General features: G+C 43.2%; 1 protein-coding gene across 4 annotated transcripts in view; it reads right to left on the bottom strand.

Annotated features, from left to right (window-relative positions):
• Window positions 1–20,094, bottom strand: part of Med13l (mediator complex subunit 13L) — a 216,841-nt gene that overhangs the window by 167,594 nt on the left and 29,153 nt on the right. For 3 of the 4 annotated variants that reach the window (XM_076922605.1, XM_076922607.1, XM_076922606.1), the window contains exon 2: window positions 12,358–12,595. In XM_076922605.1, the coding sequence (XP_076778720.1) occupies window positions 12,358–12,595 (238 nt within the window). Of the gene's footprint in view, window positions 1–12,357; window positions 12,596–20,094 lie in introns of those variants that run through there. The other variant, XM_076922608.1, reaches the window with a different exon arrangement.

Here is a 20,094-nt window from a genome sequence, read left to right as displayed (position 1 = left end):
AGCATCTTTTCAGAAACCCAGAGGATTCAAAGCAATTATTCAATAATAATAAATAAGTTAATTTCTATAAATGATGGGAGTGCTACTTTATTTGAATAAAAGTAACTAAGAGGGAAAACCCCACAAGTTGTGAGTATCAGACATGTAAGCCTGCAGTCTTTCCACCCACATATGCTGACACTTACAAACTGGCACTTTCTAGTACAAGCATTTCTTTTTACACCCAAACAATTGGACAGAGATACAAAGTTAATCTATATGAATATAACCACCTCCCCCCAAAACATCCCAAAAAGCCTTCATCTTATTATGAGGGAAACAAAATTAAGTATGTTTAGTCCTAATAATCAAATTATACAAGACAATAGGCTTAGCACCTACTGGTATCTCAAGCAATTCCTAAGTACACAGGGTTCTTATGTATGGGCCTAAAGGAGAAAGGTCACAGGGAGCTGTAACCCACCGTCATTTTTTTTTCTGAAGCTGAAGATGCACCACAGTCTTAGGTAACTCCCGACACACTGTCATTAGCTCCTATGGCCGTCTTCTGGGACATGACTATAGCAATCAGAGACTGGTATCAGAAAGAAAATCATCTACAATTGTCTATTACAGTTCCAGTATAAGCACTTAAGACAAATCTGGAGCTAGACGACACTACTTGCAAACTCCAAGGATTCATGAACGTTTTAGTTTAGACTTCAGTTCTTACTGCTCTCCAATAAAGTGAAATATTTAGGATTTCTTCACCCGTCTACTCCCATGAAGTCACGGGAGGAAATGAAATAGCTTCCTGGGGCCATCTGACTGATCTTCTCATGTGGTAATAACTCAATGACTAGATTCAAGAGCTGGTTAACAAAACTCGGATCGTTTATCAACAAGTCTCCTCTCTTCTCCAGATTATGAAAAGAAAGAGTAAAGTATAAACCAGCCCTTCAGAATGTCTGGTTCAAAGGTAAAGCCAGAGGAATTATCTTCAACCATAAATCAAACCTGATAGACTCGCTGTCACTCACTCACATACATACATACATACATACATACACACACACACACACACACACACACATCTTTAACACCAAACTTTCTTCCAGTTTGGGCACTAGCAAGTTTCTATGATCTTCACTAACCACTTTTCCTCTTCTTCCTTCTCCTACAAGCATTCAGGGTGACAGGTGACTGACAGGTCAGGATTACTTCATCCCAAGAGCTGAAGGCCAGGAAAGATGGCCATGTCCTCACTGGGACCACACCTGCTTTCTAACTGCCTATCTCCCGGTAGGCAGAAAGGATGCCTGGTGAGATCTACAGTACTGTATTGACATACACATAATCAACTGTTTCCCTACAGAGCGCGCGCATCCGTGCCTGGCTGCTGAGTTACAAGGGATGCTTCTTTCAATGTGAGCCCATTAACAACCCCACGTGAATACCAGCAATATTTTCATGCCACCTCTAATTTTAAAAATCATCAAAGTCCTACATACACTCATACACATATAATAAAATGCATCTTTAAAAATTAAAATAAATAGGTCATGACCCAGAGGCTGAGAACCACTGCTCTAGCTGGTCACCTGTGCATCTCTGCTAAATTATTCCTAGAGCTGTTCCATGATCAGGCTGTCTTTTAAGCAATATTATTCTAGAGCCAAAATACTGAATAAAAACCAACAGTTTGGTTTCCTTTAACAGTTAGTAGCTTTACTCTACTTATGTAATTCAAATTCTTCTTACAGGACTTAGCATATTGGTAATTATAACCCATTCCTCCTAAATATAGCAAAGGCAAGGTTAGTTTTCTGTCTTCTCAAAACAACAGGCACTCAAACTTTGACAGAACAGTCCTGTGGATCTCAGCCACTTGGCAAGTCAATGATATCTTTTTCCTTTGTGCAAAGTTTAAAAAAAAAAAAAATGGGATTGGGGTGGTGGGGAGAGCAGCAGGTGAGTCTGTGGGCCAGATCTCAACGCTGGCTGGCTTCTCACAGGCTCTCTCCTGGTTCCTCAGAATAGCTCTGGTGTTTCTGCCTGGAATTCCCGCACAATATGCGATATATGCGATGACATGGCCACAGGCTGAGAATCTCTCCAGGTGGACTGGCTGCTGAAGGTTCAGAGCATTTGCTCCAGAGGAAGGGAGAAGAGCTAGTTCTAAAAGGCACGCCAGCCACTTCCATGTGAGAGTCAGGTAAAACTCTTCCTTTAGCTTTTTCCATCTTTCCTTTTTAAATAAAGCTTCTGTGAGGTCAAGGCCAGTCTAGTGTATACAGTGAGTTCGAGGACAGCTAGAGTTACACAGGGAGACCCTGTCTCAAAAAGCAAACAAAACAGTTTCAAGCTTAACTCACCAATTTTAAAGAGTTACAGACTCTGAGAAAGAAGTAAAGAAACTAGAAAATGCTTTCAATTTCTTTGTTCTGGTTTGTTTGTGACAAGTCTTGAGACATAGCACTAGCTGGCCTAGAACTCACACCTAATGACAATTCCCCTGCCTCTGCCTATGAATGCTACAATTATAGGAATCCACCACGCTCTGAGTGCTCAGAACCAGCATTCTAAAGCGCTCTCTGCATTTAAGTTAGATGTCCACACGATGAGAGAGAGCACAATGACCACACTATCTGAGCGTCACTTTCGTGGACTAAACAGCAGCTCATGAGGCTTGGCTCTGGCAGCATCCACCATATAAATGCCTATAGCAGGAGCACGGGGTCAGATGAAACTGCCGTGAATAATCAGGTGAAGAAGACTTTCAGTCAGTATGTTTCTTCCAGCTCAATTACCCCGTACTCAGACTTCTACATGGAAACTACATGACAAAGCCAGCTTCTTCTAGATTCCCACTTCTCAAGCTCAGGTACTAAGCACTTGCCTAAAAAGGATTCTGGTGTTTCTGAAGACGCCATCAACAATTGGCGAAAGGTAAACTGCAAACAAACCAGCAGGGTGGACCATCCGGCAAAGGTGCTTGCGGCTGAGTTCCAGCCCACATCCCAGAAAGAGAAGAGTCCCACAATGCATCTTCTGATCTCCACATATGCACTGTAGTATGCATAGATGCATGTGTACATAATATGCACGCTCTGAAAGAATGAATCAAACTTAAAACATCTTAAAAGTTGACAGAAAGTATGTGTTCTATTCTTTAAAGAAAGCTTCTCAACAGAGACAGTGCTAAGGTAACAGTCCCAACACAGCAAAAGCCACCACCATTTATTCTGTATATACTAAATCTACCCCATACTATTTAATCATCACCAGAGGTAAAGGCAAAGCAGCAGAACCTTGACTATTTCCTATAAGTCATCCAAAGAAAGACGGAAAAAAAAAAAAAAAGTAGAGGCAAAACTACTTTCTACTGAAAGATTGATCAAAATACCTGGCACACAAGACACTAACTATAAATATCTGATCACTGTCTGGTTTCCAGGCCATTATCCTTCCTAGTTTACTGCTACTGTAAAATTAGGTACAACAAGTACAAATAAAAATAATTCCACCAATAAAATATATGAAAGAGAAGCATTCGTTATGGCATACATCATGAACGTGGAGTCATAATCCTTGCTGATCAAGCAGCCTTATTAGTTCTACACACACCATGCTTGTAAGTTCAGCCAGCTCCTGCTCAGGGCAAGCTGCAGCTTCCCAGACATACAGTTTAAAACAGCAGGGTCCTACCTGAGATTCCCACACAAAATGTTCAGGACCTCACCTCACAGAGCCAAAGCCAGCGATCCTGGGAGACCACTGTCCTCAACACAGAACCCCGTGTGATTCATTACGAGGTACACACCTGCAATCTTAGCACTTGGAGGGCAGGGCCTGGGGTGAGTTCAAGGTTTCCCAGGAGAACGCAGGGAAGAGGAGAACAAAAGGTTCCCTGTAGTACTGCCTTAGCCTCTGTAACGTGTGACACACAAGGTCACTTAAGGCAGTAGAGATGGCTTCTGCCATCAAACACCTTTGCCCTTCTCACACAGACATCCTTCTGTCCAAGGATGCCACTGCAGGCATGCTTCTCATTATAAACATCTACTAGGCTTTCTAAAACAACCTAAAAATACAGTACCTGAAACTCAGCATAGAGTATCTGAATTTGTCTACTTTAGGCTAAATATATCTGTGTGAATAGCATAATTCCTTATAAACAGCAAGCACCAAAATAGCTCACATTTAAACAAGTTCAAGACCAACTGTGAAAAAGAAAAGTCATCTTAGTGTGGAGATGGCACCTTTGAGGTTCCTGCCTCACTTCTCAGAAGACACTTGTAGCCTGCCCTCCAGGACACCCTATGCCAGGAAGCCGTCCTGACAAACAAAAGCCTTTCATAGTTAACTCAGAAAGGCATCTTGTCTCCTCCCCAAGCCCAGAAAACTGAAAAATAAAAGTAACTTCTAAACATGAGATATTCTACATGTACGGGAAAGAGGCTAATTAATGGCAGACAGTTGGAGCTCTAATCTTTGTTTTTCCACTGCACGCATACAAACTGATTCAACACAAGAATAACTGACTTCATCCCTTGTATTCCTTGCTCAGTCAGGCAGGTTGTGCTGTGTGATCATCTCTAGACCGAAGGTGTGCTGTCACCACAGGCCCCTGGCAGTCTTCAAACTCAGTCCCAGTACCGTAACATCATAGACCACCTGCACCGTCATGTGGGCAGTACAGAAGAAGGCCTTTAGTTCAGCCCGAGATGGGCCTCAAGGATAATGTGCAGTGGCTGAACTCACTGCAAGGGTAACACCCAACCACACAGACACGGCACTCACCAACATTGAGTTTGTAAGAGGGTATGTGGCCCAGACTTGTGGGAAAGTCTAAAGAAAACCACAGAACACTGACCAGCTGTAGTGGATCCCAGGGAATCACTTCAGGTCACATTAGGGCATCAGCTCAGTCAGAAAATGAGTCTACAATGAGATTCCATCTGCAGGGAAGCTTGACTGTGTGTCTGGTCTATGTTACCCTCGTGGTTTCCATACTTGAGACCAGTTGTAAAAACCTTAGCTGCTAATAACACTCATGGCTGAGCAGATTAAGTACCCATTTCCAACTACAGAAGCGTAAAACAAAATCAAATGGAAATTGTGCTTATCAACATCTTTCTAACCATTACTGACAATAAATTCAGCATAGAGATCTACAAGCCACATTAGTCTCCTACACAGAGAGCACAGAACTCAAGGCAGCCGAAGCACTACCTGCTGCCTCATCCAAGCCTTGCCACAGGCCTTGTGTTTTCCAGCATGCCAGTGGATGGTAAAAGGCAAAGGAGAGGCCTCTTCCAATAAGCACAGGCAGAGCCTAGCACTTCAGCAAGACGCTTTAGACTAGCAGACGTAACAGTTATCAAAGCATTTGTATCGAGTTTCTACTGACCCAAAAGCACTTCATTTATCTTCCATCCTGTTGTCAAAGTGCAATCTGCTAGGTTCTGTGGATTATTCTAAACTAACTGGGGGTTGCAAGGTTAAGCTCCAGTACTATTAGAGATGTGACAAAAGCAGAAATGTCTTCTGCACTTTGGTTTGCAGCTGGGTCAGCTACATTTAATGTAAAGACTGAGGGAATCCTGTGTGCAGACCTTGTTCACCCACAAAAATCTAAGCTCCTTATGGAAACCCCAGTTTATGTCAGGGACACATGCCCTTTCCTATATAAAAGAACAGTGAGAACATAGTGTCATTTGACTATGGCAGCAAAAAGTGTTAATAAAGCCAAGATCACTTCTCTACATATACCTATGTCTCTAAAGCCTTTCAAAGCAAATTCAAATATGCAGTTATTTCTTGAATTAGGCCTTTAGCTCAATCACCATTTATGAAGTCTCCTGATTTCCAGTCCTACACTTAAACTCTTAAACTGGTCTCCCTGAACAAGGGCTATAATTTTATCCTTTTAATGTACAACAACCCCAATTAAATCTTAAAAGTTTGCTATGCAAAGACAAGCTTCTGAAAGAAAAAAAAAAAAAAAAAAAAAAACAGTGGGCAGGAGAGATACTGGAACATGGCAATCCTCAGAAATGCCATGCAATGACCACAACACACACAGGACACTCCTCACCAAAATTTTTCCCATTCATGCATGAAATATGATTTTATCTACTGTCAACTGAATCTGATCTGCTCCAAAGATAACCAATATTTTGTTAAAGGAGACATTACAGGCTGGAGAGACGGCTCAGCAGAAAAGAGAGCTCCCTGCTCTTACAGAGGTTCCCAGAGCCCCCATGAGGCAGCACCAACACCTAAAACTCCATCTTTCTAAGAGGTCCAACGGCTCTGAGCTCCTCAGGTGCCCACATTCGTGGGCACAAATTCACACACAGACAAACAAATGCACACACATAATTAAAAATAACATAAACAATTTTTTAAAATAATTTACTTGAGTTCACTGTATATAGTTTTCATGACGAAAAAAAAAAAATCAGACCATGATGTCCCTGCTTCCCAATAATAACCCTCAAATCAAAACTTGACTTTTCCCTAAAGCAATAATCTTTATAATTTTGCCGATTGCTTAATTTTCTTATCAGCGGAACACAAGCCTTCTCTTCACATTCTATCTCACTACGATCTTGGTATAAACGTCTCATTTTTCTTTTAAAAAAAACCTAATTACATGGCTCAGTAAGTGCCTGTGGTAACACACTGATGTTATGTACAGCAGGAAGTTAAGACTTCAGCTTGCTCTCGCAATATCAAGCATATTTAGTTTACTAATTCTAGTTCACAGAGTCTCTTTCTATTCTTTATATGAAAGAATTTGAGTGGATATCTTTCCATAATTTCACAATAAGACTTTGTTACTCATTCAAGTCTTAATAAATGTCACATCTCCAGTATGGACAAATCATTAAGTCAAATATTTAAATAAGCATAAATGTTCACACAGTCATTATACAATGAAAACTATTACTATTTTATAGCTTTGGCTAACTAATTCAGAACACAAATATAGGAAAATATAAATGTGATAACAATGTTTTAGGTCGGCTGTGGTGACACAACCTTTCATCCCCGTGAGGCCAAGGCCATCCTGGTCTACCCTCGCACATATTCTTAGTAGTCACCTGTGCACAGCACAGTGTGTGCACCTCTCTTACACACATTAATTAGGCTATCAATTCCTCTAACTGATTCACAAATGGAAGCACTCATCCAGCCGCACACACTCACAAGGTGCCCTGTTTTGACATGTGGCAGCAGTCTCAATTCTATGTAAGAGTGCACAACAAGCTAAAACTACTGTCCTTGGCACACAACAATCTGGGTCCGATACGAAAGGCAGAGAAGGGACCAGCAAGATGGCTCAACAGATAAAAGCCCTTGGCACACAAGCCAGCAGACCTGGATCCAAGCCCCAGAATCTGGGGTGGGAGGACTCCCAACAGTTGTTCTCCAATCTCTACGGCATGCCCATAGTAGCACACACACCCACCCACAACATGTACACACATATACACATGTCCACAGTAACACACACACACACACAACATGTACACACATATACACATGTCCACAGTAACACACACACACCCACAACATGTACACACATATACACATGTCCACAGTAACACACACACACACCCACAGCATGTACACACATATACACATGTCCACAGTAACACACACACACACACCCACAACATGTACACACATATACACATGTCCACAGTAACACACACACACACCCACAACATGTACACACATATACACATGTCCACAGTAACACACACACACACCCACAGCATGTACACACATATACACATGTCCACAGTAACACACACACACCCACAACATGTACACACATATACACATGTCCACAGTAACACACACACACACCCACAACATGTACACACATATACACATGTCCACAGTAACACACACACACCCACAGCATGCACACACATATACACATGTCCACAGTAACACACACACACCCACAACATGTACACACATATACACATGTCCACAGTAACACACACACACACCCACAACATGTACACACATATACACATGTCCACAGTAACACACACACACCCACAACATGTACACACATATACACATGTCCACAGTAACACACACACACACCCACAACATGTACACACATATACACATGTCCACAGTAACACACACACACACCCACAGCATGTACACACATATACACATGTCCACAGTAACACACACACACACCCACAGCATGTACACACATATACACATGTCCACAGTAACACACACATCCACAACATGTACACACATATACACATGTCCACAGTAACACACACACACACCCACAACATGTACACACATATACACATGTCCACAGTAACACACACACACACCCACAACATGTACACACATATACACATGTCCACAGTAACACACACACACACCCACAGCATGTACACACATATACACATGTCCACAGTAACACACACACACACCCACAGCATGTACACACATATACACATGTCCACAGTAACACACACATCCACAACATGTACACACATATACACATGTCCACAGTAACACACACACACACCCACAACATGTACACACATATACACATGTCCACAGTAACACACACACACACCCACAACATGTACACACATATACACATGTCCACAGTAACACACACACACACCCACAGCATGTACACACATATACACATGTCCACAGTAACACACACACACACCCACAGCATGTACACACATATACACATGTCCACAGTAACACACACATCCACAACATGTACACACATATACACATGTCCACAGTAACACACACATACCCACAGCATGCACACACATACAGAGAGAAAAATGTATAGAAAATGCAGATAAATCTCCTCTGATCATGTTACCTTTACTACTGTGATATTTTTATTATTCCGCATTCCCCATTCAAACATTAAAACTAGAAAATAATTATTTCAGCTTGAAAGTAGATGTTAATATTTGGCACTACCTGCTACCCAGAACCAAGTCAATTGCTTAGAGAATGGCAAACTGTAATTGTCATCTGTGAGCTCAGGGTTATTAGTGCAGTAGCAACGGCCGACAGCTACGTTCCAGTTCCAGAGGGACTGCTTCATGTGCTAGCTCGGGTCTTCGTTAACTTCAGCTTCATAATCCCATTTCTAGTGAGGAAGCTCAGACAATGACGGGTTAAACAGACTGAGCACAGGCTTGCAGCTGGTAGGAACTACACAGGCATCACTATAGAGGCATCAGAAGGCAAACCTCTGGAGCTCACAATGCCTGCCACCTTCCCTCGCCTCACCACCTTCCTTCCCTCACAGGCTCCAGATACTTGAGCGTTCTAAGTGCTCAGCTACAGATCCAACACTGTGGACCGAAGGAGCACGCTCTCCATACGGCTGCTTCACTAATGTGCACATGTGGATACCATGTGCCCTTGTACCAAGGCAGCAGCTTGGCATTTACTCTGTTTCGCCAGCAGTATGCTACAAATTCGCACCATGACAAGGTGCAAAACAGAACCAAAAAACATGAATAGTCTTCAATACCTCTGTTAATGTTATAACCGTGCTGCCTACCCTGTGCCTAACACATCTGTTAGCAGGACTCTGCTAACATTTATATTGCCCAAAATCAGATAATGCTTAAACAGACTGGGAAAGAAAGTGTTACACTCTCGACTCTGTGGCAACCAATAGGAACTCTGTTCCTCCCCTGCCCATGGCTTTCCTGACTACATGTCACTATGCCACTCACTTTTCTAATTAGATTTCAAATATCTCCTAATGCTTGAGCCATTTACTCTTTCAGCCACTTTTCCATGCAGAAGTGGACAACTGGTGTGACCGGCTCTAACATTCCCACTGTTGAGCACACCGAGAGGAGACACTCAGAATGTCATGGCTGCTCAGCAAGAACACACACTTCACAGTTCTCAAAAGGAAAGAGCATAAATAAGACGCCACTCCCCTGGGCAAGCACAACAGTCAGCTGACAGGATCAGACAAAGATGCAATAAGCAGCATCGGCTCATGCCCATGCTCAGACAGCAGCTGTCCCCGCTGCCTCCTCAGCCTCTTTCACATGGTCATCTACTAACTAAAATGTAGTGCATCTGCAGGAAGTGGTGCACACCTTTAATCCCTGCACTTGGGAAGCAGAGGCAGAGGCAGGTGGATTCCAGTGAGTTCCAGGCCAACCTGATCTACAGAGCAAGTTCCAGGTCAGCCAGACCTACAAAGTGAGACCTTGATTTAAAAAAATAATAATAATAATAATGTTTCTATGATCTAGAACAAAATAAAAACTACTTAAAAATAAGTCAATCTTTGCTTAACTCTTTGGCAATATATTCTCAAATTAATGAAGTACGTGTGTGACATGAAGAAGCTAGGGAAGAGCAGCCCACATGCACAAGTTTTAGCTCCAAGAACAGCACTCACTCTGCTGTCAAGACAGGCCATTTGTTTTCTGACATGTTGCCAAGTGAATTTAAGGCATCAGTAAAGAGAAACAGAACCAAAGATAACGGAGAAGAGCTAGGAGCTGGCTCAACGGGTATAGGCACTTGTCACGAAGCCACCTGAGCTTAGGGACACATGGGAGGAGACAGTGAACTCACACAAGTTGTCCTGTGATCTCCACAGCTATGCCATGGTGCACATGTACTCCCACAATAGATCAATAGATAATGCATTAATCAGTATTAATTTAAAATATTTTTTAAGATTAAAAACTAAAGAAGAAAAATTTTAAAACTCCACACATGAAAAAACTAAAAGTATGCAATACTTTTATATTCAAATAAACACAATATAACAAGGACCATCTACCATCTATCTAGAAGCTCTCTTGGAGACTGAAAAGCCAAACCGTAGGTGATGTGAAGCTCAAATTGTATCTCCATCACCTACTAATTCCACAAAATTTGGAGATGGCCGTGAGTTCTGAGAGTATGCCAATGAGCCCACTATATAGCGTAAGCAACCTCACCTAGAGCAGTGAACAAACACATCAGGAAGAAGGCTTGCAGCCCAGTTAGCTCAATTAGTCCACTGTGCTGTACTGCCCCCTAGCTGCTGTGGCAAGATACACAACCAACAGGAGGGGAAAAAAAACCAAACAGCTGCCAACAAGTTTCAAGAGTTTGGCAAGAAATCCTTTAGGCAAATTTAGAACCTTTAAAACAGACCCACAAGAATACACTGGAGTTTGTTTTATGTCTTCCCGTAATAAATAATAAGAACATAAACTAACAAAACATCTCAGCAATGCCTGCAACATTTCAGCCACTAAATTAACAAATTAATTAAATTAAGCAGGTTGAGTTCTAAAGCCAGGCGAGAAGGGCAAGAACTCCCCTCGAGGATGTGGGCTAGCCAAGCAAGGTGTCCCACAGCTTCACACAGCTCGGACTCAGGGAGTCCCCGAGCAACACAGTAGCGTGGGAAGGCCTGCCTCCGACCACAGAATGAACCCTGCAGTGGCTCCTGACTTAGAGAATCCTGTACAATATGAAGGAGAAATACAGCTAGAGGCATGGAAACTATTAATAATATTTTCTGATACTGTAAATGCATGATAAATATAAAAAATAGTTTAAACTAACAAATATTTTGCATTAATTCAAAGTTTCCAGGGTTCAAATGCAAACTTAAGTCAAAATTTAGTCAGCTAAAAATTAGTATTTCTGAAATCAGTAAGAGAAATAAACTGAGTGAGATACTTTATAGAAATTTATCTTTTCCCAAAACAGTGTCCAAGGTCAATTTGAGGTTTGTCCAATAAAGAGTGCATTAGATTTCTGTATTTTCAATTTGCCAACAAAGAGTTGAGCAGAAAAAGTCCAAAGAGAAAAAACAATTTCTGTTCATATAGCTGTCTTAATAGTTACTCACAATTCACTATTAATTTAAAAATGGGGCCAGAGCCTTGTATCCACCCAGACACTGCACAGTGGGTACGCAGAACTCTAACAGCAATGATTCTAGAGGCCAGAAGGAAAGGGTGGTGAGCCCCTGTATCCCAGCTTGCAAGAGGCTGAGCCAGAAGGAGCGCTTTAAGTTTAAGATTACATGGTGACTGTCTGTCTGTAAATAATAATAAAACAGACTTGCAATGACTTTACAAGAGTCTAATTTTCAGCATGACTGGGGAAGAACACCACAGTTTGAGGAAAGGGAAATGATGTGGAGACAGAAAGGGAGAGGGAAAGTGAGGATGCTCTGCTGACAAACATACTGTTTACTGATTGTTTGGGAGCTCTGTTTTAAGCAACTCTTAAATATAAATTCCAAAATGTACAATTGTTCAAAAAAATATGCAAATAATTTTTAAGAAAAAACAAAGTCCTTACCCTGCAGTTCATGATGTATTACTCCCACTAGGTTGGGTTCATCTCCCCACCAGAAGATCCAGAGCTCTTTGCAATCTGGCTTGACATCACGACGCCATACACATAGCAGGTTGGCTTGCAGACAGCGGATGAAACTTAACAGGATTGGATCGTCTTGGGCTGGGGCTGAAATTATGGGTCCACAGTCCCCGTGCCCTCCAAAATTGTACCTACGCCATTTGATTCCTGTGAGTTCAGCCTGGAAAACAACAAGAAATTTGCAATAGTTTTGATTTTTTTTTAAAACTTATAGACCACTAAAAGCAAGTTCCCACAGAAAGGGAAAGCTGATAAAATAGGCATTTATATTCAATTTCACACCGAAAGTTCTCTTCAAACAAAGAGCACACATCAGCTCCTCTAGGTTTGGAGACAAGGGTGTCAGAACAAACTAATCATACTAAATACCAAAATAAAACAAGCTGGTAATCATTATGTGCTGCTGAAACATTTTTATTCTCCTGACCATTAACTAGGTACCCATATTTTTAAATATCATCTCCAATTATTACTTCCTATTCAATTCACAAATTAAGCTTATTTTAAAACCAAATAAGAGGCTGGAGAGATTGATTCCTCAGCAGTTTTGGAGAGGACCACAGTTGGATTCCCAGCACCACACACTGGTTCACGACCCTTCTTAACTCTGATCCCTGGGAAGCAAGAGGCCTCCTCTTCACGTCTGTGGGCACTGGCACACCTGGTGAACACATATACACACAGGCAAAAGTCTCCTACTTATTTTTTAAAATCTTTTAATTTTTTTATAAATAAAACAAGATTTTAAAATAACTGTTGAGGTATGGAGGCCCATGCCTTTAATCCCAGCACTCACAAGGCAGGAACAATGGATCTCCTGTGGGTTTGAGGCCAACATTTCAAGACATGTAGGGCTATGTAGAGGGGCCATCTCAACAACAACCAAAGTCCAAGTTGATAGTTCCTGACAGTGAAAGTATTTCTAAATCCACACTTGGAAGCGCTTGAGATTCACTTCACATTAGGATGGCAAGCCAGTGAAACACATGTCAACAGCCCCGAATCTGAAAATCTACAATCTGAAATACCTGGTCCCAAGGACTTGGAACATGGGGTTCTCTGCTTGTAGAGGACATTCCAAGGAATTCCCACTCCCCCACCTTGCTCTGCCACCTCAGCAGCAGTTCAGGGGTGGGCGTTTCCTCCAGGGCAGCACAGCCTGCTGACAGGCTCCTCAGGAAGTGGCAGCTAACAAAGCTGAGGCACCAGGCAGCAGCTGAGGCGTGTTACTTAGCATGCAGCACAGAGCCTTGCCTCCTTAGCAAGCCTAGGCTGTGGTCGGCTCTTTTGTTTCTTAAGCCCATTTTAAAAACCAGAACTTTAAACAAGCAAGGCTGTGTGCTGCTGTGCATTCCACGCTTGTCTACTTTCACAGTTCCTGAAGCTTTGGGCCATGAACTCAACAGATCAAAGACACTTCAACACAAACAGAGTGGGGATCCTTAGCAGCTACAAACTGGACCCATGTACTGGACCAGAGCAAAGCTGAGCCACCACAGTCCTGTATCAAACAGCCCGTGTGCGGTGGGCTTCATTTCCTCTCCCACAAAGCCAGTCATTTTTATGGACAAATTCTTTTTTTTAAACAGAAGCACCACAGGGCAGCAAAGTGACCATCTGCAACCTAACTGGGACTAACGCCAAGTGCTTAAACAGCTGACACACGGCCCGTGTGTGTGTGTGTGTGTGTGTGTGTGTGTGTGTGTGTGTGTGTGTGTGTGTATTTAAGACAGAGCCTCACTACGTAGCCTTAGCTGGTCTTGAACTCACTATGTAAGTCAAGCTGGTCTCAAATTACCTATGACCCACTTGCTTCCTAAGTACCAGGACTAAAGGTGTGGGACAGCATGCCTGGCATGTTTTCCTTAAGCAACATGGTGTCCCCAGTATTCAGCCAGCATTACACTGCAGCAGGCGAACATCTCAGGTACATGCAACATTGCACTTCTACAAGTCCTGGGGATATGAAGGAGGCAAGGCAGACAAGCAATCCTGACACAAGGACAGCATGTGAGCTCTCAGAGTTCACAGCCCGAGGAAGAGACTGGCTCCCCTCTTCTCACTGCCACGCCCACACCCTTGTCTAGTTTTCTGTTGAAGCCCCCATGTTTCTTCTAATAAAGTAGTATCTGTGCTTTAATGAGAAAGCCTAACAATTTCTAAATGTCAAAGGAGATTTAAAAAAAAAAAGAGTAGTTCAAATTGAAGATATGGAGAACACTCATCATTTAAGCAAGAACACTGTTCTATGCCCAAGAACCCTGGGCAGGAGAGGGGGGAGAAAGAGCCGGCACCAAACGCACAGTACCAATGATGACAGGGACCATGTTTCAAGTGTAGAAAATTAGGGCACAGAGAGACTTACACGCTGGCTGAGTCTGCCCCCAGTAAAGCTACGCACAAACACTCACTAGAACACATTCACCTGTAACAACACTCTTGCAGCTCAGCAGGGAAATATCTGGATGATCCCAAATGGTTCTCTAGCCCTGGCTTTTGCACTAACTTCCTGTGCCTGCTCTCAGTGACAGGAGGGAAGCCACTGTCACCTGCTGTGCTCTTACAGAGCTGTGCCTGCAGCAGTGGGCTGTAAGCTCCACACAGCACTGCCTGCCACAGGCTTAGTAACTAGTCAGCCAAAGGAACTGGGAAACTTCCAATTATTTCGAAACATTCAGTTCCCTCGCTTTAAAGCTAGAATTAAGTATTATAAAAGTCTACCTTGATAAGCCTTGACACCTACAGATGACTATGTTAAAGTCAACACGGGGGGGGGGGGGGGGGGAGGCTTTACATCTTGGCTCCGTGTCTAGGAAGAGCGAAGCTGAAGACCCAACACCCTGTCTCACCATAGACACTGTAATCTCCCCGGAGCATGGAGCATCCATCTCTGCCGGCTGAGCCCAGGTGGTGCTCTGCCTCCTCTCAGACCCAGAGCAATGGAGCAAAATGATCTTGGAAGAAACTTCAGAAATGAAACCAAGCAAGCCTGGGTCCTCTAAAGTCAACATAGGCTCTTGACTACTGAGACAACTCTCCAGCCTCTATTTCTTTAATCTTTCATTTATTTACTGTATAAAAGTGCTCAGGGAAGTCAAAGAACCGTATGTGGGAGTCAGCTCTCTCTATCATGTAGGGACCAGGGGTTAAACTAGGGTCTCTCTCAGCAGCAAGCCATTTTACCTGCTGAGCCATCTCACTGGCCCCATGTCCCCCATTTCTGACAAATGCCTAACTCTAAGACTCAAGATTTTCTTTTCCAAGTCTTGACTCAGCACTGAACCTAGAGGCTCAAGTATAGCTCTGGAGAGGCAGGCTGCCTGAAGGCGCAGACCTGGGGAGCAGAGGCCTGCCTGGGAATGGGGCAGGAGCAGAATGCTCACTTATGGCCGTAGGTTCAATCCCTTACTCTCCAAGAATTTTTTTTGGAGCAAACCTTTAAACATTGATATCAAATTATCCTAGATATGTACCTATGTTAAAAGAATAAACAAATGCATAATTACATATAAGCTCTAAAAATACAAAACCAAAATGGTAGGCTTTAATATTCAAGGGGCAAAGGTGGTCTCCCGTGTGAGCAGCTCCAGCACATGGCACACTGAGAGCCTGAGCCCACTGGGCATGTGAGTTCTTCCCATATGCCTCAGACCTTCCAGCCACATAGCTCAAGAAGTTAAGACTCCTAACAGTTAGATAATTCATCCATAACCATAAACCTAGCAAATGTCAGGTCCCAAACATAGCTACACTGAAACCACAACTGAATTTGAAACATAAATTCTTTCCATTGTGCCATGCTCCTTCATGGGGCTAGTGTTAAAAATTAGCCCTGGAGGATTAGAAAATCGGACAAAGAAAGCACCATGGGCTCAATTTAGCAATGACCAGAGCTCATGACCATGGTCTCTAATCTAAGAATGTCCAAGGCTCTTTCCGTAGTCTTCCTGAGGCGATAAAAACAATTCCTAGGAGTGGCTGCACCATCTCAAGAATCAAGAAACTCAGATACTTACTGCCACAGGCATCTACACACAATCACTGGAGGACAGTATACTTCTTGGAGGATATGTACTTTTTAGGAAGAAACTACCTACTCTAACAGAAAGAAGGGGTGTTCGACAGAGCCAGTGAAGGTTTACTGAAAGAGGAGACGAGCTGTGGGGACAGCTGACATGAAGAGCAGGCCACTGCAGTTGGCTAGCAAGGATGCTACAGGAGTAGACTCACACAGATCCCCAACATCCTACCTGTGGCGTGGAGACTTTGTATTGACTCTTAGTCTTATTCCTCAGGTACAGTGTGCTCAAATAGCTCTTGCTGTTCACACTACATGTTTCACAGCCAACATCATATATTTGCAACATGGCCCCAGAGTTAAAACTAAATTCAGTGGGTCTAAAACAGAATAAAATCTACAGATGTGTTGTTGTTAAGAGCAAACCGAGGTTTGCCACCCCAGATCAAACACTGCAGGAAATAATACAGGTTGTGGTCCTGCTCTCTCCACAATGTGCCTCTATGATATCAGGAAGCCTACTCCACCCCAGGGTGCCTCAGCTTTAGGAGCTATAAAGTGCTACGGCTGACCTACATAGGATAAATGAGCTTATCTCCTGCCCCAAACTAATTACATCTCACTGGCAAAGGCAACCTGTAAATGACACAAACCCTTATCAGACATCTCAGAACCATCAGTGACAAAATTTCCAGAAGATACTCAGATTTAAAAAACCTACTGGGCTGAAGTGGAGGAAGGAACTCAGTGGCCCAGCATTTGCCTAGCATACCCAAGGCCATGGGAGGCGGACAACATGCATCTCTTACTGCCAACATAAGTGCCCTAGAAAATCTCAAGTATGCCTTTGCCCTCTCCCTACTGTGACAGAATTACTACTCTAGCAGATTAGGAAAATACAGTAAACACATTAAATCACCTCACAGATCAAAGCCAGGAAAGAAAAACAAATGTTGCATATAATTGAAAGCTTTTGTTACAATGTAACTAATCGGCTCCAAGTAAGAATGGCAGAGTAGACAGACACAGACACAGACACAGACACACACACACACACACACACACACACACACACACACACACTTCAGCTCTCTTTAAACCACACTAAGCATCAGTGAAGAAACGTATTTCTTTGGGTTAACTATAGACACAACAGCAAGCAAGAAAAGAAAGAGCATCTGGCATTTCAAAAACCATGAAGCTGGTACCCAGAAGGAGAGATGTAGCCCCAAGTAATCAATCCCAGAGACAGAAAAGATGGGATGCAAGCCACTGGCAAAAGTGTTCTTCAGCCTTAGGAGTTGTAGATACCAGCACCTCTGTGAGGGATGAGAAGAGGAGACAGACACAGTAAGAAAATAGGTTGAAGCCTGCTGACGAGGCCTGAGAGATTTATTCAGACATTCTCCCACTGCATCCCAGCAAAGAACAGAAGAAACTTCTCCAAAGACAGAGGCTCTGGAGGGGGCAGGAGCTATGCTATGGAGGAGGCAGGAGCTATGAGGCAGGAGCTATGGTATGGAGGGGGCAGGAGCTATGCTATGGAGGGGGCAGGAGCTATGCTATGGAGGGGGCAGGAGCTATGGTATGGAGGGGGCAGGAGCTATGCTATGGAGGGGGCAGGAGCTATGCTATGGAGGAGGCAGGAGCTATGAGGCAGGAGCTATGGTATGGAGGGGGCAGGAGCTATGGTATGGAGGGGGCAGGAGCTATGGTATGGAGGGGGCAGGAGCTATGCTATGGAGGGGGCAGGAGCTATGCTATGGAGGGGGCAGGAGGTATGCTATGGAGGGGGCAGGAGCTATGCTATGGAGGGGGCAGGAGCTAAGGTGGAAGCAAGAGCAATGGAGGAGGCAGAGGCTATGCTATGGAGGGTAGACCTCTAAGTACACAAGGATAAGGTGACAGCCAGGAGCCACCTTCCCATTCATCCTTGAAGTATCAGACAGCTGGTAACCAGCCTAGAAGAAACCCCAAAGCAATCTGGAATCTTACATGCTAGAGAGAAAGACCCTAAGATACTAACTCAAGGTCTCCAAACAAAATCAGCCTGCCTCCGAGTGTTCACAGTAACAGACAGCACGCATACACTGGAAACTACTGGCAGCTTTGCCATCAGCACCTCTATGATCAGGGGTTATTAACGAGCTGAGAAAAACCAGGTTCAGATACAAAAGCTAATACAAAGGTCACAGGAAAAACCTAAACTGTGAAAAAAAAAAACATCTCCTCCCGCTGCCCACTGAACCCAAAGTAGAGCTCCTTCTCCAGCACCATGTCTGCCTGGATGCCGCCATGCTTTCAGGCACGTCCTGTCAGCCACCTCAATTCAACCTTTTCCTTTCTAAGACTTGCCGTGGTACAGTGTCTCTTCACAGCAATAGAAACCCTCACTAAGACACTCTCCATTTTACTCAATTACAGTGTTTGACTTCCAAGCTTGTTTGAGTCCTTGAGTTTCTTTTGTTTGGGTTTGGCTTTATCTCTAACCAAGTATGTGAGTCTGTGTGGGTATGAGCAAGTGAGTGCAAGTACCCTCAGTGGCTGAGCAAACAGAGCCCCTGGGACACTGAGCTGGAGTCGGAGGTCAGAGGCTGCATGATGGGTGCTGGGAATGGAAGCCCAGCCCTCCGAGAGGCAGTGTTCACTCTTCACAGCTGCACCATCTGTCCAACTCCGCTAATGTCAGCTTCATAAAGAATTGCTCAATCAAATTTTGGCTTGGGATTAAGGATAAAATTCCCAACAATTTATGAAATAGTCCTAAATATACTTCTGCCATTTTGTACCAGATTGATGCAAAGCGGCCTTCTCAGTATTGACAACTATAAAATAAAAATGTATCAGCTCTACCTCCTGCATTTCAAATGGTTCTGCAAGATTTTAATTCTTTGTGTAAAAAAGAAAAAAATAAGTATACCCATCTCATTAGTATAGAAATATGCTTTCATCTTTAATAAGTAGTAAAATTATAAGCATATCAAATAATTATTTTAAAGTAAATATATGGGGGGGTGACAATTGGTTTTGGTTTTGGGGGTTGGTTGGTTGGTTGGTTTTTAGGATTTCTTACAGTTATCAGTAAATGTTTGGCTTATACACCCATCTTACACATCTATGTGCCCAGGATCACATACAAGTTTCTTCAGCAAAATATAACTGAGAGGAAAAAGTTTAAGAAAACATAGAGGTGCACTTTAAGGAAAAAAGGACATACACCATGGCATACGTGGAAGGCAGAGGCAGGCAGCCTGGTCTACAGAATTTCAGGACAGCAGGACAGCCAGGGCTACACAGTGAGGCCCTGTATTAAAAGAAAAGAAGAGGAAGAGAAAGAAGAGGAGGAGGAAGAAGAGGAGGGGGGAGGGAGAAGAGGAGGAGGAAGAGGAGGGGGAGAGAGAATAAGTGACACTGAAAAGGAGAAGCCATCAGAACTTAGCAAATAGTTCTGCCATCTATTAACATAAACACAATGTTAATCCTGAATCTAAGCTAACCCAAATTACCATTTGGTACCAATTACGTTGGTAAAGTGCAGATGACAGGGTATGTCTCAATGTAAGCAGGATATAAGAAAGATGTAGCTACATCATGAGACGTTCCTTAGTGTTTAGGAATACTGAAGAGGAAGGTAGGAAGGT

Source organism: Arvicanthis niloticus, chromosome 24 (assembly GCF_011762505.2).
Source record: "Arvicanthis niloticus isolate mArvNil1 chromosome 24, mArvNil1.pat.X, whole genome shotgun sequence".
Lineage (NCBI taxonomy): Eukaryota > Metazoa > Chordata > Mammalia > Rodentia > Muridae > Arvicanthis > Arvicanthis niloticus.
This window is presented reverse-complemented; position numbering and strand designations above follow the sequence as displayed.